Source organism: Hippocampus bargibanti, linkage group LG10, assembly GCF_051943395.1.
Source record: "Hippocampus bargibanti isolate YZ-2025 linkage group LG10, ASM5194339v1, whole genome shotgun sequence".
Lineage (NCBI taxonomy): Eukaryota > Metazoa > Chordata > Actinopteri > Syngnathiformes > Syngnathidae > Hippocampus > Hippocampus bargibanti.
Window position 1 is genome coordinate 18,275,434 of NC_142743.1, and position 25,248 is coordinate 18,300,681.

A 25,248-nucleotide genomic window follows, 5' to 3' on the forward strand; every position below is an offset into this window, starting at 1 on the left:
GGAAGTAATTATTAATTAATGTATTTTCATGAAAACTGGTAAAAAGAAAGAAAATAACAGGGTTCTGTTTTCTGTTTAGTCCGGGGAGTCACCCGCCAAGTCGTCCAGAACAGTTCGGATCGCCTCCACGACGCCCGCGGAACTCATGAGAAAAAACAGATTCGAACATGGATCGAGGGATAATCAAAGTCTACTCAGTAGGTGATCGTACCTGGACTACAGCGCAACAGTTTGTTTTAATATACCAACAGAGGGAGCCATTGCTCTCAAAATGCAAGGATCGTTTTCTTTTCAATCGTTGAACATGTCTTTAGGAGCGTCTCGTGAAAAGGGACCCCCACCTCTTCGCATCTCTCCCTCTCCCCTTCCATTCCTCTCTCGTTGGAGGACAGCAAGTGAGCAGAGCACACTTTGAGTTGAGCGTTGCACCTCACACCAACCAGTGGTGCTCTCGCCTCCACACTAGATTGCGAGTGGCATGTCCAACATCTGCGCAGGCGGAGGCTTAGCCTTCATTCACAGGGTAGCTTGCGTCTTTCTTTGAGCTGGAAAGCAAGAAGAGTAGATAGCCAGGAAAGAGTGGCGGGGTTCAAATTAAAATTGCCCCCAGTTACTCTTTGCCTCATTAAACAGAGCAAACACGGAAGGCTTTGGAATATTCCATTTTTTCTTTCGTTTTATATTTTTCCTCTTCCTCATTGCAGTGCTGGGAGGTGCTTCTTCTTTTCACATCCTCTCCCTGTCTATTATCTGCCTCCTCATCTATTTCTCCATCTACCTGGTGTACAATTTTGTATCTTTATAAACGACCACAGTGGACTTTTCTTGGCATCGCCCTTGTTTCTTTTCTTCATTGAAGCTCTTATATCATTCTATCTCTTTCTCTGTCTGTCATATTTGACCAATTTGGATCAGTCTCCTGACTTAAAATATCAATTCCACGAATGACTTACTCCCCTTTTTTTCTTCTCTTTTGGGGTCCCCTTCCACACCCATTTACTTTGCACCATACTCTTGCGGGATTCTTAGATGTTACGCTAGGTAGGTTAACTATTGTTTAGTGTCTGTCTATCTGTCTGTCTGTGGGTATTTGTGTGTGCTTTACGTATGCATAAAACACACATCAATCATATCACGCACATGCATTCAACCACGATTTTCCAAACTCAAGGTCGGGGCATAAAATGCATGATAATTGATATATATTTTATTTTTTTTTTAATCCTGTTGGCGGTTGACAGAGTAAGGCAATTTTTATTGGTCGATCTATATTTAATTGTGGCAGAGTTATAATTACGTTTATGTAGTGGAGAGAAAGCACATTTTTAATTTATCTTTTTTTTAATTGCAAAAGTTAGGGAAACAAACCATCTTTGAGGTTTATTTGTTTATTTAAATGCATCCTTCATTGATTGCTTTGCAAAATTCTACCCAGATACGTTGCCATCAAAAAAAGATTTTGCTTTTGTTACAATATGAAAAGAAAGTCTTTCAGTGCCATTTTGGCTTGTAAATTAGGTACACGTTGCTCATAAAAAATACATGAGTTATTTATTTCAATGTTTGTCACGAATTCTGAATATTATATATAATCTTCCTGCACCTTTTTTTTTATAATAATCTAAATACTGTATATGAATCAGTAAATTCACATTTGTTTTTATGGTTGAAAGGCAGCTAAAGCCTCATAAGCTTTCTTAAAAGGAGCTCCCTTTCAATGTGCAATAGAGTGAGACAGACTGACAGACAGATGATCATAGACATGTCACCATGAAGAGACTAAAAGGAGCTCACCGCCGTCACTTTCTTTCCTTCCTTTTTTTTTCTTCTTTTTACTGCTTTGATTTCCACCCTTTTCGGGCACTTTTTCAAGCTCAGGTGAGATATCGTCACCTGTTTGTGGATAGGATGCTTATATGAAGGTAAAACGGACAGCTTCTTTTTGCCCCGCCTTTGTTTTTGGCTGCCCTGTAAAACATCGTCAATGTGTTCTGCGCATTATTTGTGGCAGAAAAGAATTAACTAGGTGAGTGGCGCCTATAGCACGAGTGGGCATGAGCAGTAGCTGTGTTTGTACCGTTTTTGTACCGTGCATGAACTTTCCTCGGTCAGCGTCTCCTCTGTTTCACCACTGCTGTGACTAATTGGTTGTTTCCAGCACCCATTTTTTATCTTGATCCCTGTCCTGTCTACATGTATGTGTTTTGCTTCTATATTGTACGTCTATGATATGCGGCATTAGTAGCACATCACTTGCTGGGGAAACCCCAACCCACACCCCCTAAAAAAACAACTAAATCATCTCAATCGTTGACCTTTTCAAATTGATGGCAGCTCAGAGTAGTTAACTCATTCACTGCCAGACGTGTACAAATGTGTCCACTCCAGTGTCAGGGTTTTTGTCATTTTCACTCAAATTGCAGGACTCATAGAATATTGAGTTTTAGGACTACATAACCATTCAATGCAGCGTTATGAAACTTAGAGTCTCTTCTTTTTTTTTTTTTTTTTTTCAGAAAAAAAGAGTTAATTCCTAAATTATATGGGTCTGGAGTTATATGAGCTTGAAATAAGGGTGGCTGTACAAAATACGATGCAATGTTTTTCCCTTTCACAAATTTATTCGGGAATTGAAAATGTGACGTAGAGCGCAATTCCCGAATTTGTTCGGGCTTTGTTTTTTTCTTGTTTGGGTGCCGATAAAGCGCTGGCCATGCCCTCTGGCAATGTTCCACAAGGAGCAGCATTTCCCTTTTTCCATGTTAGCGCTTTCTTCCAGCTTTGGCTGTTGTTAAAACGCTATATAAACCAATACGTATGTATTGCATTGTATTTTGGACAGCCACCCTCATTTCAAGCGCATATAACTCCAGAACCATATAACTTAGGAAATAACTCTTTTTTTTTTCCCTCTGATGAAAGAAGAGAGTATAAGATTGTTTACACTGCATTGAATGGTTATTGTAGTCCTAAAACTCAATATTCAGTGGATCCTGTAATTCAAGTGACAATGACAAAAACCCTGGCACTGGACTGGACACATTTTTGTAAATGAAATGAATTATTGTTATTATTTTTGCGCATGTCAGGCAGTGAATGAGTTAAAGGACAACCGACGTCTCCGGACAAGTTGTGTCCATAATTTGTAAGATGACTTCTACTGAGCGTATCTTACAAAGATTCCACGGCATATAGCTATATTTTACATTTTAAGACTCGCACTGAATATTCCGGAAGTCCTGTTTTTGAGTTTGTGACGAGTCCTCACCTTACGTCACTGAAGGAACGCCCCTGACTGAAAAAAGGACACATTTTAGCAGTCCTTCCATCACGTCAATGCATTTTGCTGGACTTGTTTGGTCTGAAAACTTCGTGTTGCACCAAAAAGAGGCAGAAGAGGGCAACAAAGCTCCGTGTAAGGAATTAATCAGCCTGTGGAAATGGGCTGATTAATTTTTTACACAGAGCTTTGTCGCCATTTTCGGCCTCTTTTTTTAGTGCTACATGTTCCCCCCCGAATGTTGCCTCAAAATGGCACGGAATAAATTCTTTAATCGATTGCAAACATTTATGCTCTCCTCTTCAGAACAATTTGAATCATATTCATAACTGGATGAGTAACAAGAAAGCATATTCTTCAAATCTGAAGCTATTGTTTTGATTCTCCAGCAAGGCAAGACGTCCTGGCGTGACATCACGAACAAGGGGGCGGGACCTTCTGAAACTGGCCACTTTCGGGTTCATTTTTTGCGGATTTTTGACACTTTAAGTCATTTTTATTGGTGTTTTGCATTCGACTAAAAATATCATACTGCGTGTTTTGGGTATTTTAGATGCTATAAAACGTTTTTCTAATGTCAGTTAGGAAACAAAAAAGTGATGTCGGTTGTCTTAGTTAGTTAGTTAGGGTATATTGTAAAAGAGGGGAAAAACCACATTGAATGTTGTTCAAAGTTTCAAGTAGATTTAAAGTCTGTGAGTCTTTTTTTTTCTAGTACATATGAATGATTTAAACGAAAGTGGCAAAGAGATGCTACGCTGCTAGCGCACGACTGTTTAAATATAAAGGATTAAAAGGACATGACCACCTCTTGGCTGTGAGTCTAATGAAGGATTTATGTTCACCAGAGAAGCCATTAGGAGTGTGTGTGGATTGTTAACATCACTGATTACATGCAGCAAACAACAACAAAAACAGCCGCAAAGCAACACCAAGCGGCGTTTCGATGTTACATCCAAAACCTGTTCCAAGAGATTACAATTCCCCCCCCACCCTTCACCAAAACTTTAGAGGTCAAATTAAGTTCACCGTTACAGTTTAAAAAATGTTCATAACAGAATGAGTAACAAGAAAGCATCTTCTCCGAATCTGAAGCCATTGTTTTAATTCTCGAGCAAGGCAAGATGTCCTGCCGTGACGTCACAAACAAGGGCGCGGGACCTTCTGAAACTCGCAATTTCCGGGGTCATTTTGAAGTAATTTTGGGACAAAACGTATTTCTGATGTCAGTTAGGAAACAAAAAAAAATGGTGTCGGTTGTCCTTTAATTCATTCACTGCCAGACAATTGTAAAAATGTGTCCACTGTAGTGCCAGGGTTTTTGTCATTGTCACTTGAATTCCAGGACCCACACAATATTGAGTTTAAGGACTACATAAACATTCAATACAGCGTTAGAAACCGTAGACTCTCTTCTTTCATCAGAAAAAAAATAAATCCTAAATTGCATGAGTCTGGAGTTATATGAGCTTGAAATGAGGGCGACTTTCCAAAATACAATGCAATACATACATATTGATTTATACAGCATTTTAACAACAGCTGAATCTGGAACAAAGTGCTAACATGGAAAAAGGGGAAATGCTTCCCCCTTGTGGAAAAGAAAAATCATTTCCAGAGGCCCTGGCCAGCACTTTATCGGCATCCAAGCATGAAAAACCAAAACTACGATATTCGGATTTGAGATGCATCTCTCCACTAATGGTGGTTTGCGTACGCACAACACGACAGTCCTCAAATGGAAGCGCTAAACTCCTAAAAGCAACCCCAGCATTTTGACCTTGATTTTCGAAATGTGTGGAAAGCAAAATGATGCTCATCCTTCCTCCTCTTCTTCTCCTTCTCTCCTTCAGATTGAAGAAGACAAGAGGCAAAGTTTGAGCTGATAAAGTGACCAAGACCACCGAGTCAACAGACGCATTAGAAAGTCCATGAAGAAAAGAACTGGAGGAAAGAAGAGGAGTATATATACGTACGATACACCGCTTCTCATTTCTTTCTCGTCTCCACGGCAACCGTGCTTTGCACAGACTTCTGGGAGGAGACCTGGCTGAACTGTCGCCAGCGTTGGAGCGGGCGAGAGCAGGAATGAAAAAAAAAATGCCCATACCATCATGATGTTCCATCACCTTCGGGCCACACCATTTACTTTCTCTTATTAAACCACCTGGTGGTTAAAAAAATTAACGTTCTCGCCATTTTGGGATTGACTATTTCTCATAACGTTCCAGTCACTTACTATATCGCATCTGCAAAACCATCTCACACTGGACACTCCCTGAAATCCTCCACCCGGCTCGAGTCGTCCTCATACAGAAAGTAAAAAAAACTCACTTCAGAGCTCCCCCGCCCCCCATCCCGCGGCCTTCAGACATCCTGCGTGTGACTTCCTGTGCCCACCTACCCTTCATCCGAGGCTATGAGAGGAGGAGTCGAATCCCAGATCACTCCATCATGCCAGTTGTGAAGAGCAGTGAGGACATCCGGGCTGGCAATGTTCAAGGTAGGCCAGCGATTTGGGTGATCACATGTGGGTGATCAGCTCTTATCCAAGAATGCGTCTTCAGTATGTTTGATGGTCAACCTTTAAAGGACAACCGACACCATTTTTTTGTTTCCTAACTGATATCAGAAAAACGTTTTATAAAAATGAGTTAAAGGACAACCGACGTCTCCGGATAAGTTGTGTCCATAATTTGTAAAATGGCTTCAAATGACTTCTACTGAGCGTATTTTACAAAGATTCCACCGCATATAGCTATATTTTACGTTTTAAGACTCGTGCTGAATATTCCGGAAGTCTTGTTTTTGAGTTGGTGACGAGTCCGTACGTGACGTCACTGAAGGAACGACCCTGACTGAAAAAAAAGGACACATTGTAGCAGTCCTTCCGTCACGTCAATGCTTGTTTGGTCTGAAAACCTCATGTTGCACCAGAAAGAGCCAGAAGAGGGCGTCCAAACTCCATGTAAAGAATTTATCATCCTGTGGAAACAGGCTGATTCATTCCTCACAGGAGCTCGGTGGCCATTTTTTCTGTCTCTTTTTGGGTGAGACATTTCCCCCCAATGTTGCCTCAAAATGGCACAGAATAAATTCTTTAATCAATTACAAACATGTATGCTTTCCTCTTCAGAACTATTTGAATCATATTCATAACTGGATGAGTAACAAGAAAGTGTCTTCTCCGAATCTGAAGCCATTGTTTTGATAGTTAGTTTATCAATTAGTTAGGTCGTTATTTGGTGAGTTAACCTGTATTTATTGTAGTTGTCTGATCGTGTTAGCTTGCTAACTAACTAGCGAGCTATCTAGCCATTTGTTTATTTATTTAGTTAGATCGTTATTTGGTTAGTTAACCTGTAGTTGCATTTAAGTATGTACTTTTTGTTTATTTATTTATTCTTGAAGGAAAATGTGCTAACTAACTATTGAGCTAGTTAGTAGTTAGTTAGCCAGCGAGTTAGCTAGCTTAGTAGCCTAGTTAGTTAGTTCATTAGTTAGTTAGATTGTTACTTGGTTAGTTAACCTGTAATTGTTTATTTATTTATGTTTAGTTATTTACATGTATTTATTTGGTTATTTATTTATTCGTTTTGTTAGTTAGTTTATCAATTAGTTAGGTCGTTATTTGGTGAGTTAACCTGTATTTATTTATTTGTTTATTTGTTAACTTACCAATTTATTTATTCATTTAGTTAGTCCGTTAATCAGTTAGTTAGGTCATTACTCGTTTAGTTAACCTATAGTTGCTTATGTATTTTTGTATTCATTTATGTATTCATTCATCAAATGGCGAGTATAGTTTTTGCTTTTTTGAATGTCGCTATGCCGATGACCATTTTGTGTTTGGAAGCCTTTTACTGAGCGAGTTACTTGTTCTGTAGTCACAAAGGGACATGAGTCTTCTTGTGCCAGTCCCAAGCCCGCATAAATACAGAGGGTTGTGTCAGGAAGGGCATCCGATGTAAAAGCTTGGCCAAAACAAACATGCGGATCAAACCTCTAAAGATGGAGGACACTGATTTGCTGTGGCGACCCCTTGAAGGAAAAAGCCCAAAGGAAAAAAAGTTGTCTGATTGGGTTGTGTATTTTTGCACTATCATGGAAAAAGGCAAATGCTGCCCCCTTTTGGAAAGCAACAAAAAACATTGCCAGAGGCCACGGCCAGCCCTTTACTGATAACCAAACAAGAAAAAACAAAACCTGAACAAATTCGGGAATGGCGCTCTTCGTCATATTTTCAATTCCCAAATAAATTAATGAATGGCAGTGAATGAGTGATATAACATACCCCCCAAAAAAAATCCTGTACACGGGCTGACATTGCAGCGTACACACTGTGAACTCTGGAGGACATACTCCCTCCGGTTGAAAGATGTGTGAACGGGATGCCAACAGCTTCATACACAGGCGTCACTCTCACTCAGAATGCAAAGCGAGCGACAAGGAGGCCGTGACATTGCCGAGTCGTGATGTTGCATGTTTGTTTTTTTTTTTTTTATTATTTATTGAAAGGATTACGGGAGCTGATTCGTGCAGCGGGCACGCCCCGCCCCCTTTGCTGGAGTGTGCGGACTGTGTACACGACAGAGTGTCAACGGTTGAAGTGGCGCAGATGCCACGAGAGAGCGAAAGGCGGTTAAGACGCTGGCTGCTGTGCAAGCGGCCCGATGAGTCACTTATGGATACGAGCCTCCATCGTGCGTGCGGCTTTACAAATGTTGATCGAGTTGAGGAAGGATTGCAGGTGCCAAGTAGCCTGTTGTTTATTTTTTACTGAGCGCTGGCGAAAAGGGGACTGACATCAGAGAGGAGGGCCTGTGGAAAAGTGTCACTGTCACTCTTTTGGGGGCAACATCTCCCAAATGTAACGAAAATGTACTTGGGGAAAACCTTTGCCAGTACAGTGATACCTTGGCTTACGAACTTAATTGGTTCCCAGACAGTGTGTGGAAGGCGAAAAGTGTGTATCTCAAAAATTAATTTCCAATAGGAAACCATTAAAATGAGAACAATCCGTTCCCAGTTCCCAAGAAAACATAATTTTATTATTTTGTAAGCCTTAAAACTACACAAAATAGACCTTATTTTATGTATAATGAATGTGCTATGGTATTATAATGAAAGAAATAAACGGTACTGTATAATAAAATCGTTTTATTTACCTTTGTGATGGTCGTTGATGGCTTGATGGAATGGAGTGGCCGGTTTCATCAGCATTAAACACTTGATGAGGAACGTAGCCTTCTTCTTTCACCATCTTGAGGAATGATCCCTTGTTGGTGCTTTCTCTGCGATAATTTTACCTTGTTCCTCATCAATAGTGCTCTGTTTAGCTGGGTTGATAGCTTTTTTCATCAAGTGTACAGATGACTTGTGCGGGTTATTTGTGGAGCCGGATTGATGGGATATTTTAACCTTGCAGCCTACACTCTGCCTTTGAACTATCAAAGTTGAAACGAGTCCAAATTTCACTGTTTTCGATCCATTTTATAACTCTCTCTTGCTGTTGTATGCCTGTCTCTTTAATGTTTACCCCCCCCCCCCCCCTTCACTGCTGTGTTCTTAACCAATCACGTGGCTTTAAATGAAGGCTGGCTGTGGGGAACAGAGGGCAAAAAAAGTCGTCTGCCATGGTTTTTTTTGGGGGGATAACGACCTCACTCTGTGTGTGTCTGGGGGCGGGGAATAAAGGACAAAAACAATCCGCTGCCATTTTCTTGTTAGGAGAACGGGCTCGTTCGTGAACGACACATCACTCATTGTGGCAGCTCCGTGTGTATCCTGAAAAATAGTTTGTATGCCAAGGTTAAATTTTCATACATTTAACGTTCGTAAACCGCAAAGTTCGTAAACTGAGGTATCACTGTATTTCTTTTCACATTGTTTTTTCAAAGGGACACCAGCGAAACATGGCATTGTGCTTTGGGGCTATTTTTCTTGAGCGAGACTTGAGCTTTAGTCAGCTGGTGGGAATTATGAAGAGTCAGTGCAAAGCTTTGGATGCTGCTAGAAAGCTTGTTATAACCGGGAGCTTTTTTTATATATATACAGTGATACCTCAGCTTACGAACTTAATTGGTTCCCAGAAAGCGTGTGTAAAGCGAAAAGTTTGTCTTCCAAACATTAATTTCCCATAGGAAACCATTAAAAATGAGAATAAACCATTCCCAGGTCCCCATAAAACATAATTTTCGATTTTCTAATTTTCTCAGCCTTAAAATTACACAAACTATACCTTATTTTACGTATAATAAATGTGCTATTGTATTGTATTTTTTTTCATATAACTTTTCGAATCGAAAAAAAACAACCATCACAAATTGAAGTCCAATTAAACGGCATGGTTATACCAGCAGAAGCTCCATGAAATCACCCTCAACTTGTAAATATAAAAAGAAAATTGACAAGCAGGTGCGAATTACATCCCATGCTTTTTTTTCCCTCATTCTCCCTACACCTCATCATGTGTGACTGTGATAGGGGAAGGAGAGCTAAGAATAGAGAGGAGGGGGCCCGATACTGCGTTGCCGCCTCTACCCACGCTGCTGCGCTCCTTGGCGTGTTGCTCAAACAGCGCTCGCCCCCCCAAATCTGCAGCACAGATCTGCAATGTGTGCAACACAAATGATCTTTTTTTCCTCTTGTTTGGTTGAGCTTTCGCTCTCTCTTTCTTTCTCTCTTGCTCTCGCTGTCTCTGTCTCTGTCTTTGTCTCTCTTTCTCTGTCTCTCTCGCTCTTTATCTCTCTCTCATTATCTCTCTTTATATCTCTCTCTTCATCTCTCTCTCTTTATCTCTCTTTTGATCTCTCTCTCTCTCTCTCTCTCTCTTTATCTCTCTTTTTATCTCTCTCTCTCTCTCTCTCTCTCTCTCTCTCTCTCTCTCTCTCTCTCTCTCTCTCTCTCTCTCTCTCTCTCTCTCTCTCTCTCTCTATATATATATATATATATATATATATATATTTATCTCTCTTTTATCTCTCTCTCTCTTTCTCTCTCTCTCTCTCTCTCTTTATCTCTCTCTCTGTCTCTCTCTCTCTCTCTCTCTCTCTCTCTCTCTCTCTCTCTCTCTCTCTCTCTCTCTCTCTCTCTTTATCTCTCTCTCTCTCTCTCTCTCTCTCTCTCTCTCTCTCTCTCTCTCTCTCTCTCTCTCTCTCTTCTCTCTCTCTCTCTTCTCTCTCTCTCTCTCTCTCTCTCTCTCTCTCTCTCTCTCTCTCTCTCTCTCTCTCTCTCTCTCTCTCTCTCTCTCTCTCTCTCTCTCTCTCTCTCTCTCTATATATATATATATATATATATATTTATCTCTTTTTATCTCTCTCTCTCTCTCTTTCTCTCTCTCTCTCTCTCTCTTTCTCTCTCTCTCTCTCTCTCTCTCTCTCTCTCTCTCTCTCTCTCTCTCTCTCTCTCTCTCTCTCTCTCTCTCTCTTCTCTCTCTCTCTCTCTCTCTCTCTCTTTATCTGTCTTTATCTCTCTCTCTTCTCTCTCTCTCTCTCTCTCTCTCTCTCTCTCTTCATCTCTCTCTCTCTCTCTCTCTCTCTCTCTCTCTCTCTCTCTCTCTCTCTCTCTCTCTCTCTCTCTCTCTCTCTCTCTCTCTCTCTATCTATAACTCTCTCTCTATCTTTCTCTCTCTCTCTCTATTTATCTATCACTCGCTCTCTCTCTTTCTATTTATCTCTCTCTCTCTCTCTCTCTCTCTCTCTCTCTCTCTCTCTCTCTCTCTCTCTCTCTCTCTCTCTCTCTCTCTCTCTCTCTCTCTCTCTCTCTCTCTCTCTCTATCTATCTATCACGCTGCAGTCTGTTTCTCTTTTCACTCCTGATAGGGAGTGTCAACAAATAAAACCCTCACAAAATTCATAAAGAACTGCCACTTTGCATTCCATATCCAAAGAGGGTGTTTTTACGTGATGGCACAGTCCTCAACCGAACAAAAAAATAGATAGGAGGATTTACAGGAAGGTGTCCAACTTCAGGCTTAGAACTCTTGAGACGTGACTCGCGTGAGTCGTATGTCATATGAGAACATCGTATGTGCTTGTTCGACTAGCGATGCCTAGCTATTGACCAAACGGAGTACAGTCGTATGAGAGTCTACGAGAGGCTCACGTCAGTTGCCTTCTCCCTCCGACCAAGACGGCAGTCCTAATAAAGAACCTCAACTCGATCCAGAAGTTGTATCATTGACCAAACCCGCTATCACAAAGCAATTGAATATTTCATTTGTTGTTGGAAAATTTGGAAAGACTTTATTCAAGTTTAAATGAGCTAACTAATACTGTGCACAAAAATACTGTTTGTGTGTTGCCATAATTAAATTCATTACATTTGTTAAAAGTAAATAATTACATTAAGAAAGGGAGATGTGATGCTATGAGCAAATCCTATTTAAAATGTACATTTCACAACAGCAAAGTTATGAAAGGAATGAAAGTAGAAAAACAAAATACAACTTACAATAAAACTTTAACGGGAAGTCGGTCGCCAGTCAACAGTTGTTTGACCTGTTAAAAGCTGTTGTAGCTCAAGCCATTTCTCTTTCAACAGGTGGCAGTTTGGCAGATGTCATTTTTAAATAGGCTTCAACAAAGAAGCTTCCAGATGTTTATCGCTTGTCTCTGTTGGGGGTACTTAAGAAAAGTGACAATTTCAACTTGTAAATTCAAAGTAGGGCTGCGCAAAACCGTAGATAAAAAAGAAAAAAAAAGTATGCTATTGCAATGAATTACTTCAGATACACTGATCCTGCGTAATCGTTACATGAAAAAAATGTATTCCATTCATTCAATCATTTTAAAAAAGGGATTTCTTGAGGTACAAAGTACAGCGATACCTCGGTTTACGAACCCCTTGGCTTACCAACATTTCGGTTTACGAACATTAACTTTATGAAAATTTTGCCTTGGCATACAAACTTTTCGTACACAAAGCTGCCTGAGTGATGTCGTTCGCGAACGAGTCCGTTCTAACAACAAAATGGCACCCGACTGTTTTTGTCCTCTATTCCCCAAAAAGCTATCAACCTATCTAAACAGACCACATGATGAGGAACTAGATACAATTATCACAGAGAAAGCACCTGCAAGGGATTATTCCTCAAGATGGCGAAAGAAGAAGGTTGCGTTCCTCGTCAAGTGTTTAATGCTGAGGAAACCGGCCACTCCATTCCATCAAGCCATCAACGACCATCACAAAGGTTAATGAAATGACTTTATTATATAGTACAGTTGATTTCTTTAATTATAATACCATAGCACGTTTATCTTGTAGACAAGCCACAGCGGCAAAGTATGACTGAGTCTGGTTAAGAATCCTCTCTTTGCTGATGAGACACACGGCATAATTCCGCAGTCGCACGAAGGCTGACTTGGTTCTTCAAATAACAACGACCGTATATGCAGTCCAGACAAATATACATCAACAGATGAGAACAGTAGCAGCGTGATAACAAAACACACATGCACATAATGCCGAGGGAGGAGGAAAAGAAGAGGGTTGAGGAACTATCTATCCCCTGGGGTCTTCATTACCTCGTTGAAGTCATTTATTCCACCAAGCTTTTCGAATATCAACTGTTCTGAATTAATTTAGCAGAAAAGAGACGCGTCCCTACGGATATATGCGGGGATCCCAAGCATCAGAGAGCCCCGGCCAGCATTGTTTCAAAGCTAAACAACATGCATGATGCTGGATGCTTATTATGTCATGAGAGCCCATGTTGTTGTTTTCAAAGGCAGGGCGGCGCTTTTCTGAGCCCGTCGAGTTTATCGACACATAAAAAAATATATATATATATAAAATAAAGGGCAGTCGTGAGCGTTCTTTGAATCGCAAATGTAGCATGACAAGACTGTCCACCATGATAGCGCCCGAAGAGATTAGCATGGACAGTATAATGCCCTTTTTTTTTTAATAAATAAAAACACGATGGCTTATACTTTTAGTATACAGTGATGGCTTAGCTTACAAACTTAATTGGTTCCTAGACAGAGTGTGTAAGGCGAAAAGTGTGTATCCCAAAAATGTATTTTTGGGATACACACTTTTCACTCATTGAGGCACCTCCGTGTTCATATATATATTGTATTGTATTTATACTGTACTCACTCTTTGTCTAGGAGAAATAACATCTACAGGTGAACGTAAAAAATGATGTATTGTTTGTATCCACCAATATGTCAGTCAACACTGAAATCAATATGAAACTTGAATAATGGCTTGTCAAAGAGTGTGGCCACGTTTTAATTTGTCGAACACGCTGCTGTGTTATTAGGACATAAGAAAGATTAAATACAGGCGCTCACCCTTTGATGTGTGACAGAGCGAGAACAATAAAACAAGTTGTGAGCAACTCATGTGTTATATTAAAAATGTAGAAAACAGATTTGTTTTCCTATACGTGCCTGGCAGGTGAATTTCTTAACCCCAAACTACAAATACAGACGCTCCCCACCTTACGAACGAGATACATTCGGAAGGTGAATCTGGTCGCAAGTTGCTTCAGTGCTATATTTTGTACGGAATGTGTACCATGACTCAAGCTGCTGGCACGTAATTCACTAATTACGTACCACCATTACTTTTTGTTATGCATCGCCTGCTCCTCGAGCGTCAACTGGGAAAAGGGATTTCCTCCCAGCCCATATACTCGACGCAGCCAATCGTAAGCGGATCGGGGCCTAAACTCGTTGGCAACACTTCAGCATAGCCGGGCGCCCCGATTGGTCAGCCTTGGTGTCCGTCGCGTCAAGATCCAGCCTTTGAAACCTCCACAGTACGCAGTCAAACGCAAGCAAGCTCGGCCGGAAAAAGGCGCGCAATACAAAATCAAACTTACAGCAACTCTGTCAAAACATTATTTTAACATACAGTAAACACAAAAATATTCCTATGTATCGTTTTTCATAACTCAAATTTTCGTAAATTGGGGAGCGTCTGTAACTGATTTGGAGGGGTTGCTTGTGTTGTTTTGTTGTTGGAATGGGCCGACAAAACGCTTCTGTTTTCCTTTCATACATTGTAACAAGTTCCATTTCCAGTTCCACAGTTTCCGTCACATTATTCCTCCCTGCCATCGCTTCAACACGTAACAAAACAGACACAGTCAAAGCAAATACAGCTAGGTTGCACATTGCGTGCTCACTGTCCGGTTTTTAAGCGTATTTTCCAGGTTCTTTATTTTCCCCCACAGACTTTGAATACATTCAGCCAACAGCTTGAGAAAAAAAAGTATTTATTAGCACTGCTGACAACCTGTCTTGCTTCACTGTGATTTAGATGTCATGGACTAGCGCATACGTGGCCAACTTTTTTTTTTTAGGGGTGGTACGGGGGCAAATGCTCTGTCAGTTTGACTTTGCGAATTGATTAATTACAAAGGCTGTAAATAGCAAACTTGCTGGCTTCTAATCACCATGCGGGGAGTCGTAACAGCTGCACGACGTCTGATTACCTGACGAAGCGTTGCAGACAGACGGGTGCCACCCAGTTTCTTTCACAAAACATGGCAGCAGATTTTTTTTTTTTTTTTTACGAGGGGGTTGAATATTATTGGTTGACTCATTCACTACCAGACGATGTGCAAAAATGTGTCCACTCCAGTGCCAGAGTTTTTGTCATTTTCACTCAAATTCCAGGACTCACAGAATATTGAGTTTTAGGACTACATAAACATTACATGCAGCGTAAGTAACCTTAGACTCTCTTCTTTCATCAGAAAAAAAGGAATTAATTCCTAAATTATATGGCTCTGGAGTTATATGAGCTTGAAATGAGGGTGGCTGTCCAAAATACAATTCAGTATTGGTTTATATAGTGCTTATTTGCTATCCAAATGAAATGTGAAATGTTTTATTGTTATTAGCCGACTGGCTAGCTGTCTAGCTATGTAGCTGGCTATTTATTAGCTATATGGCTATGTAGATAGTTAGCTAAATGTCTCGCTGGATATCTATTAGCTATCTGTTATCTAACTGGCTAGCTTTCTATCTATTTGAGTTATTTCCGGGTTGAGTGAACATTGGCGCACGTGCGCACGTGAACTCCTCTTTCCACTATGCTTTTAATAATGATACATGGATTTCTAAGCGCCTTTCAAAACTCTCAAGGACACTTTGCAGTCACGGTATAATGTACGTTTACGTTTTGTAACGTCATAAATTTTGTTAGCTTCTTTTGAATCTTTCTTCTGGGGCGGAGGTTCTGTGCATCTACTTTGGAAAATGATATGCAAATGCACGACCGTATAACGCTCTGGAAGGTCCGGATGTATGAAGCAGGCTTCTGATTGGCTGCTGTGTCGAGTATGCAAATTGGAAAATGAACTGAAATTCAAAGATTTCCATACCGAACGAAGATTTCGAAATTGGAATAATGTACAGTAAAGTCTCATTATATCGCTATTCTCGGGAGTCCGAAAAAATATCAATATAACCGGGACTATCGATATATCCGATATCGATATAACGAGACTTTACTGTATTTATATTCAAACGTTTGCTTTATTGAATAAAGCAAATGTTTGATTTGAAAAAAAAAATCTTTCGTTCTTTTTTTTTTTTCTTGAAGAAGTTGTCGGCCACCCGGGCGGAGACGTTCTGTAAATTGTACGCCCGATGTAATAGTTGCACGCCCCGGGCGTCCGGGCAGACGTTATTTCAGACACTGTAAATGGATGAATTAATTTTCCTCATAAATGATGACGAAAGCGTCGCCACAACAAATGCACTTTTACACTCTTCCCACCCTCCCCTAATTTCGGTTCTGCAGTCATATAAACAAAGCCACATGCCTTATTAGAGGAACGATAATCAACAGGATCAACAGCTGACAAATGACCTATTAAGAACGTGACACAGCACCACTGGATGTTTCTAAATTATCGGATTATCGGGGCCGTGCTGCAATTAAAAAAAAAAAAGTGAAAATGCCAAATGCTGTCTGCTCTTTTTAATCTCCTGTGTGGTATTTTGACTTTCATTGAAAGGTTTTTTTTTCTCATTAAGATTCGACGGAAGACGGAACATTATTCAAAGTGCTTTCTTGTACGAGCCATGAAATCATTTGTTAGTCCGTATAAATGAGGTGGCGTGTCGCCCGTAGAGTGAGATGACACCCGAGCCGCCTTCACCTGCAACTGACTGCCCTCTTAATGTAAACGAGACCCCCTTAATAGATCTGCCTGTCATCTTGTATTATCCACAACGCCTTTCACCGCGCCCGGAGAGTAAAACACAGCCCACAACCTGAAATCTCCAGGGACATCGTAAAGACCGATTACGAGCACCTACGCGCGTTCGAAATAGTGTGGCCGCGTTCTGTTTTAATGCCTCTTAATCGCTTTCAAGTTGTGAAAACGGGAGGACACGCAGCCGAGAGGCTCAGATGTCCAAAGGCGGGGACGCAAACGGTGCTTGATCTCCTGTCACGGACCGTTTTGCAATGCGTTCCAGAATCGGGCTCACCGCTTGATGATTCCCACTGCATATGGCCACGAGTTATACGTTATATACGGGAGGGTGCAGCTGATGCTCACAACCGGCATCACTTCTTTGTTTCCTTACTGACCTCAGAAAAACGTTTTATAGCGTCTAAAATACCCAAAACACGCAGGCTGATATTTTTATTCAAATGCAAAACACCAATAAAAATGACTTAAAGTGTCCAATATCTGCAAAAAAATTAAGCTGCGAATTGGGCATTTTCAGAAAGTCCCGCCTCCAGTTCGTGACGTCACGCCAAAACGTCGTGCCTTGCTCGAGTATCAAAACAATGGCTTCAGATTCGGAGAATATGCTTTCTTGTTATGAATATGATTCAAATAATTCTGAAGAGGAAAATATAAATGTTTGCAATCGATTAAAGAAGGTTTTCTGGGTCGTTTTGATGGCTCGAGACTGATGTGTAGTTTCACAGAAAATGCAGAAGATGGCGGCAGAGCTCAGTTGGAAATAGTTTTATTTTTCAGCTTGGAATTTTTTTCAACGAATATCAAAGAGTTGTCTCGGTGTAACATACAACGATTCACCATTTATGTGTTTACCTTCTAATTTCGCCATCAACACAAAGTTTTCAGACCAAACAAAGTACCGCAAAATGCATTGAGGTGATGCAAGGTATGTCCTTTCTCAGTCAGGGGCGTTCCTTCAGTGACGTAGGGTGAGGACTCGTCACCAACTCAAAAACAAGACTTCCGGAATATTCAGCGCGAGTCTTAAAACGTCAAATATAGCTATATGCGGTGGAATCTTTGTAAAATACGCTCAGTAGAAGTTATTTGAAGACATTTTACAAATTATGGACACAACTTGTCCGGATACGTCGGTTGTCCTTTAATGCAGGATAAGAAACGTTAGCCTTTCTTCCTTCATCAGAAAAAAAGTTAATTCCTAAATTATATGGATCTGAGTTATATGACCTAGAAATGAGGGTGACGGTCCAAAATACAATGCAATACTTACTGTATATATTAGTTTATATAGCGCTTTAACAACAGCTGAAGCTGGAACAAGGCGCTAACATGGGGGAAAAAAAAGAAATACTGCCCCCTTTGTGGAAGGGCAAAACATTGCCGAGGTCTGGCCAGCGCTTTATCGGCACAAGGACAAAACGAAAAGACAAAACCCGAAATAATTTGGGAATGGCACTTTACGTCATATTTTCAATTCACGAATAAATTTGTGAATGGCACTGAATGAGTTAATGCCGCCAAATACGTGGCTCGAATTGTCTCCTTCAAGCTGTCAACGTTCATCCGACGAGAGCCCCCTCCCTGAAGGGTTGGATGACTTGCGAGCGAAATGATCCCCTCGTGACACCCGCCATTTAAAAAGTTAAAAAGGAAATTTGGGAGCCCTTTTATGACCGTGGTGATGTGGTCTGGTACTGATGAGTCCAAATGGGCCGACGGCAGCCATTCTGTCGGTCTCCATCGCATCTGGAGCTCTTTTTCAGAGATTCATTTTTAATGTGAGGCACACTAAAAGGCGGAGACGCTTTGCTTGCTCGTCTCTATCTGCAGCATAGTGATTAACTTACTCTGTGCGTGCGTGTACTTGTGTGTTTGTATGTCTAGTCTTGTGAGGACCACTAACTTTTTATACCATACGTAGTGAGGACATTTTTGACAAGTGAGGACCTTTTGGCCAATCCTCACAAGTTTTTCATTCTAAAGGCTTGTAGAGGGTCTATATATGCATCTGTTAAAGTTTCAGAAAGGTCCTCACAAATTCACTCAAAATGATTTTTTTGGTGTGTATTTTCATTTCACTTGGATACACACACTTTTTATTCACTGTGTGTGTACTTGTGTGTGTGTGTGTGTGTGTGTGTGTGTGCGCGCGTGTGTTTGTATGTCTAGTCTTGTGAGGACCACTAACTTTTTATACCATATGTAGTGAGGACATTTTTGACAAGTGAGGACCTTTTGGCCAATCCTCACAAGTTATTCGTTCTAAAGGCTTGTAGAGGGTCTATATATGCATCTGTTAAAGTTTCAGAAAGGTCCTCACAAATTCACTCAAAATGATTTTTTTGGTGTGTATTTTCATTTCACTTGGATACACACACTTTTTATTCACTGTGTGTGTGTGTGTGTGTGTGTGTGTGTGTGTGTGTGTGTGTGTGTGTGCGCGCGCGCATGTGTGTGTGTGTGTGTGTGTGTGTGTGTGTGTGTGTGTGTGTGTGTGTGTTTAATGAGAGGAAAAAGTTCAGACCACAAAAAGTAAAACGATATTTTAACCAAATTCACCACAGGGGTGAGGACTTTGAATGTACCCATTCACAAACCTCAGTTATTTCAGTTTCAATTCAACTTTTCATTTCTTTATTTTTAAAGAAGTTGAATTGGGAAATGGGGTGACATTTAGTGTTCAAATGTAACACGAGGTCTTCTCTAAACTTATCAGCAACGGTAGTCCTCACTCCTTATCTGGAGTTATCCGGACCTTACAAAACCATTGAAACAGGAATGTGTGTGTGTGTATATAAAATTTTGCACTCCTCTTAATGGTCATCTTTGTATTTGTGCTGGCCCAGCGCCACCTCAAATCAAAAATAAAATGGCGCATGTTTGAATTGTTACTATGGCAACAGGGCACCACAGTTAACGCGCACGAGTTCAAATGGGCCGACTGCAGTTTTGTCATATCCGTATCGTCTTGACTTTTTAGTTGAATAGTTGGTCTCATTTGACCTGGATCTGTGGATTTGTCCTTTTGAATATCCTCCCTCCCAACCACACCACATGCGGCTCACATCTACTCTTTCTTTATTATTTAAGTAATCCGAACAGCCTCCTTTCACCTCAAGCTCTTCTCCTTCGTCAACATGTTATTCATGTCTTCTTTCCTACAAATCTTTGGTGTGTTTTGTGTCGCCTCCCAGCTGCTCCTTCCCGATCCATCTTCTAGGTTCCTTCTTGCCGTTTCTTCATCCACCTCCGTCTCTTTTGTGGATGTCTCTATTTATTCTCTCCCACTCGCTTCCTCCTCCTCCTCTTCATTCCCTCGCTTGGCTTGTGTCCTCGCGGAGAATTCGGCTAGTTTTCAATTAGGATTTACACCTGCTATTAAGGCTGACTAACCTCCAGTTATCAGACCTTCTAAAAGCTAGTTTTTATATAAAGGCCTCATTTGCCTCATTCTCCTTCGCACATTTCCCACAATTAGAATCTCCCGTTAAAAGGCCGCCCATTTCCTTTTGAGCCTGTCAGATCGCTGCCTTGAAAAGGACCTGGGAGGTTTCCACTCACCAAGACTCTCTGACTAAACGATTAAATTGGTGTTTATATTTTGGAGGAAATACAAAGCATTCGATTGGTGAGCACAGGGGCAAATGAAGCCACGATACTTATTGTTTGCGCTGATTGATATTCAAACATTTGTCAAAATATTCTTATCAAAAGTCGCTGTTTGTCTCGAAAGGCATTTGGATCCACCTATTGAGGATTTTTGTGTGTTTGGGGTACATTTTGGAATCCTAATCCCGGCCGTCCTTTTTTTTCTTTTGGTCTTCTTCCCGCAGGGACGGCATTTAAACTCCTCCACAATGCTTGTCAGCCTCCCCCCATCTCCCACCTGTCCTCGGGAAACACACCTCCCCTCGTCCTCCTGCCCCCATCGTCCTCCTGCTGCACCCCTAAAACAGACATTACGTCGCTCGAATACTCGGCCGCAGCTGCTCCTTCTCTTCCTTATCTTCTTCGCGCTCCTGCAGCCCATCCGCGGGGCTCGGGGCAGGGGCGGAGGTCCCGGTTCAGGACCAGGAGGCGCCTCAGGAGGGCAGGGCGGCCCGAGGGGAGGCAGCACTCAACGCGGCGTTGTCATCCCCCCTCAGTACTCTCCTGGGACGCAACCACTTTCGCCAATCAACCCCAAACTCATCAGCTCCCTCAGCATCGCCGTCATTTTAGTCGGGAACTCTAGTGAAGTGTCCCTTGGGGCGGGAATGGAGAAAGAGGACTTCCTGCACATCCCCTACCCCCCGAAGGTGGAGGTGGTCACCATGAATGAGACGGATCCAAAGAGCATCATCAATCGGATCTGTACCCAAATGTCCAGGAACTCTTTGCAAGGAGTGGTTTTTGGCGACGACACGGACCAGGAGGCCATTGCTCAGATCCTGGACTTCATCTCGGCCCACACTCACATTCCCATTTTGGGCATCCGCGGAGGCTCCTCCATGGTCATGGCAGCCAAGGTAGGACGGCTCCACACTTTGATTTTTATTAGTCATCAACATCTTTCTTTTGTGGTTCAATCACTTTCAGAATGACTGCTTTGTAATATACAGCACGGTATATTTTTGCAGGTTTGTTGGAAATTGATTTTATTTAGAATTTTAAAGGACAACCGACCATTTTTTTTGTTTCCTAACTGACATCAGAAAAACGTTTTATAGCATCTAAAATACCCAAAAGGCGCCATCTTATGCATTTTCTGGGACGCTACATTGGAGTCTTGACGGCTCGAATTGATATGCAAGTACTTCTTTAATCGATTGAAAACATTTATGCTTTCCTCTTCAGAACTATTTGAATCATATTCATAACTGGATGAGTAACAAGAAAGCATCTTCTCCGAATCTGAACCCATTTTTTTGATTCTCGAGCAAGGCAAGACGTCTTGGCGTGATGTCACGAACAAGGGGGCGGGACCTTCTGAAACTGGCCATTTTGAGGTAGTTTTTGGACACTTTAAGTCATTTTTATTGGTGTTTTGCATTTGACTAAAAATATAAGCCTGCATGTTTTGGGTATTTTAGATGCTATAAAACGTTTTTCTGATGTCAGTTAGGAAACAAAAAAAATGGTGTCGGTTGTCGTTTAAACATACATTACATACAAAATATCGCACTGAAGCAACTTACGAACGAATTCACCTTACAAACGGCCATTCGAAACGTATCTCGTTCGTAAGTTGGGGAGCGTCTGTACAACTACAAGCTTTCATTAAAAAAAATGACCATGGGCCTTAGAATCCAGTACGCCTTATACAGTACAGTGAGACCTCAACTTACAAACACCTTAACTTACAAACTTTTCGTCTTACAAACGTCAAATTTATGAAAATTAAACCTTATAATAAGCACTATTTTCATAATACACACCCACCACGGCTGGCGGAGTGATCTTCGGCGGAAGCACACGACCGAACAGCACCAACAGTCCTTGTGGAAGTTGACTCTCCTTCCATAAGCCATCAACGACCATCAAAAAGGTAAATAAAACTTTATTTTACAGCACAGTTTATTTCTTTAATTACAGTCCTCATGCAATTCCCTTTGACCTTCGACCATTCCATCAAGCCATAAATGACCATCACAAATGTTAATAAAGTGACTTTATGATACAATGCAGTGTATTTCTTTCATTGCAATACAATAGCACGTTTATTATACATAGAATAAGGTATGTTGTGCGTAGTTTTAAGGCTTATTTAGTTGAAAAGTATATTTTATGGAAACCCGGGAACTGATTATTCCCATTTTAATGGTTTCCTATGGGAATTTTTTTTTCGAGATACACACTTTTCGCCTTACACACTCTGTCTGGGAACCAATTAAGTTTGTAAGTTGAGGTCTCACTGTATATGGAAAATGTTCTAAAATATGTCATTCATTGAGTGTGCCTTATAGTCCACCAAATACGGTATTTGTCTTGGAGACAAATATGTCAAAACAACAATGCCACTTTGAATCATTTTAACGTTATTTACTTTCTGTACAGTAGATGAGTTGCGCGCAGCTTGTACGAACATATTTACAAGACCAAAGCAATTTCTTCCAGTGACACTAGTTTCAGTTTAATGTGAACTAATATCACACTTCCCGACTTTTATTACAGTCATCAAAATCAGGCTGATTGGCAAAATTATTCTAATACTATGATGTAGTTTGAAAGATTTCTGAGATTAGGTTTTGAAGAGATTTAAGATGTGTGTGTTTTTTTTTAGACGGGTGGGGGAAGTCTAGACACTTTTTTTTTTGCACCCTGTGTAATTACCAATGACTTCGTCTTCCTTTGTTTAATCTTTTTTTCTGTCTGGTGCGCACACACACAGACAGACACAGGCTGATGAATGTGGCGAACATGCTTGGCATGGCAACCACTTTCTTATATATTTCTTTTGGCTTACTGTATAAAAGTAGTTACAGGGAAAACGAAAAGGAAACATTATTTCTTGGTGTGACAAAAGAAGTGCCGGAGGAGAAAAGAGAACAGTAGAAGAAGAAAAAAAAGCGGCTTGATCGCGGGAGGGCATTGGAAGGATAAGGCTTTGATCAGATGAAAGAATACAGAAAAATGTCTCATCAAAGAGAGGTGGAAGTACCATTGAAAATAGTTGAGGTATTCTTTGCTGCATAAAAATACAATGAGATAAGATGTGTGTGTGTGTTTTTAAGTATTTTTAACATTGCCATGAGATCCGTTCCCTCAATATGTGTCTATGTGTGTGTGTGTGTGTGTGTCTATCTATCTATCTATCTATCTATCTATCTATCTATCTATCTATCTATCTATCTATCTATCTATCTATCTATCTATCTATCTATCTATCTATCTATCTATCTATCTATCTATCTATCTATCTATCTATCTATCTATCTATACAATTTATTTCTTTAATTATAATACCATAGCACATGTATTATTCATAAAATAAGGTATATTGTTTGTTTTAAGGCTTAGAAAATTACAAAGTAGAACATTATGTTTTATTCGGACCAGGGAACGGTTTATTCTCATTTTAATGGTTTCCTATGGGAAAATAATTTTTGGGATACACACTTTTTGCCTTACACACTCTGTCTGAGAACCAATTAATTTCGGAAGCCGAGGTATCACTGTATATGAAAATAGCGTTACAAACTTCATGAATCCATGAATGGTTAAATCAAGGTTTTTTTTTTTTTAATATTCAATACTTTTAATTTGTAAAATAGACTAATGCATGCTCTTTTCATCTGCATATTTGACCAGCCCCTTCACAGACACATGCTTCACTAATTCCTACGTAGATCTATGCATATTATTAAAATCTATTATTAAAATCTGGTTTAGTATTGCTCTAAATCACATTATCTGTCATGAGCCAGTTGACAGCGGGGCGGGGCCTCCGTTCCCGCCGCTCGCCAGCTGCTGTCAATTCCCTCCTCATTAACTGTGGACATTTAAACCCGACGCTGGCATCCACCCAGCGTCGGAAGATACTTCGCCTTATGCCAAGCTAGTACGTGGAACTTGTTACCAGTACATTATTTGCTTCGCCCGAGGAATGATTTTAGCCACGAACGCGTTTGTTGTTTGCACCGCGTCGTAGGTTGTTTTGCACCCCCGTGTGCCACTTTATTTTCTTGGTTAGTGTGGTTGGGTGGATTGCCGCCACTCACCCACTAACATTGTCAGTTGTCATTTTGAGTTTGTTTCACGAGTTTTTACCGGGTCCGCGTATTTTCGGACCCGCGCTTTATGTTAATAAATCCTTTGCCGGTACCCACGCCTCTGTCCTGCTCTACGATCCACCGCCTATACCACACGTTCCTGCTCGCCAGCTGCCACTGTCGCCGCCGGAACGTGACAGAATCTTCCGACCAACATGGATCCTGCGGACAGTAACCGAATCTTCTCCGTCCTCGCTCAGCAGGCGGAGCAGCTCGGCCAAGTGGTGCCCGCCATCGCGGAGATCCGCCGCGACATCACCCGGTTAGCCCAACGGGTAGATAGACTTGAGGCCAGCGGCGCCTTCGTCGCGGGGGCCGTCCCTCCCCAAACTTTGAGCCGCGAACCCAACATCCCACATCCCGCCCGTTACGGAGGGGAGCCCGGGCGCTGCGCGCAATTCCTGCTGCAGTGCTCCATAGTTTTCGACCAGCAACCCTCCGTATACACCACGGACGCGGCCAAAGTGGCTTACGTCACCAGCCTGCTTGCCGGACCCGCAGCCGCTTGGGCGTTGGCCGTCTGGGAATCTCGGCCGGAGCTCCGAGCCTCCTTCCCGGACTTCGTCGCCGAGTTACGGCAGGTTTTCCATCTCCCGGTGAGTGGGCAGGCAGCGGAGTCCCAGCTGTGGATCTGCCAGCAGGGTAGCCGATCGGCGGCGGAGTATTCCGTCGCCTTCCGCGTCCTGGCTGCCGCCAGCGGGTACGGCGACCGTGCGCTGCGAGGGATGTTTCGGCGCGGGCTCAGCGCGGCGTTGAAAGACGAGCTGGCTACCCGCGACGAGTGCTCCAGCCTTCGCGAGCTGATCTCCCTCACGCTGCAGCTGGACAACCGGATGCGAGACAGGGCCCGGGAGCGGGCTGCCCAGGCTAATCTCGAGCCGCCAGCAGGGACCCGAGGGGGTGCCCGGACCTTTCCGCGTGGGGGGCACGCGGCCGTGGAGCCGATGGAGATGGGGGTCGAAAGGGCCGTTGAGCGGGCGCCGGAGCGACGCAACACCGGCCCGGCATGCCAGCTCTGCGGCAAGTTGGGT

At 41.8% G+C, this 25,248-nt stretch overlaps 1 protein-coding gene across 2 annotated transcripts in view; it reads left to right on the forward strand.

Annotated features, from left to right (window-relative positions):
- Positions 1 to 427: 427 nt before the first annotated feature.
- Positions 428 to 25,248, forward strand: part of grin2bb (glutamate receptor, ionotropic, N-methyl D-aspartate 2B, genome duplicate b) — a 103,766-nt gene continuing 78,945 nt past the window's right edge. The window contains exons 1-3 of one of the 2 annotated variants that reach the window (XM_089006597.1): positions 428 to 1,041; positions 5,134 to 5,783; positions 20,300 to 20,974. In XM_089006597.1, the coding sequence (XP_088862723.1) occupies positions 5,775 to 5,783; positions 20,300 to 20,974 (684 nt within the window). In that variant the 5' untranslated portion in view covers positions 428 to 1,041; positions 5,134 to 5,774. Of the gene's footprint in view, positions 1,042 to 1,718; positions 2,027 to 5,133; positions 5,784 to 20,299; positions 20,975 to 25,248 lie in introns of those variants that run through there. The other variant, XM_089006598.1, reaches the window with a different exon arrangement.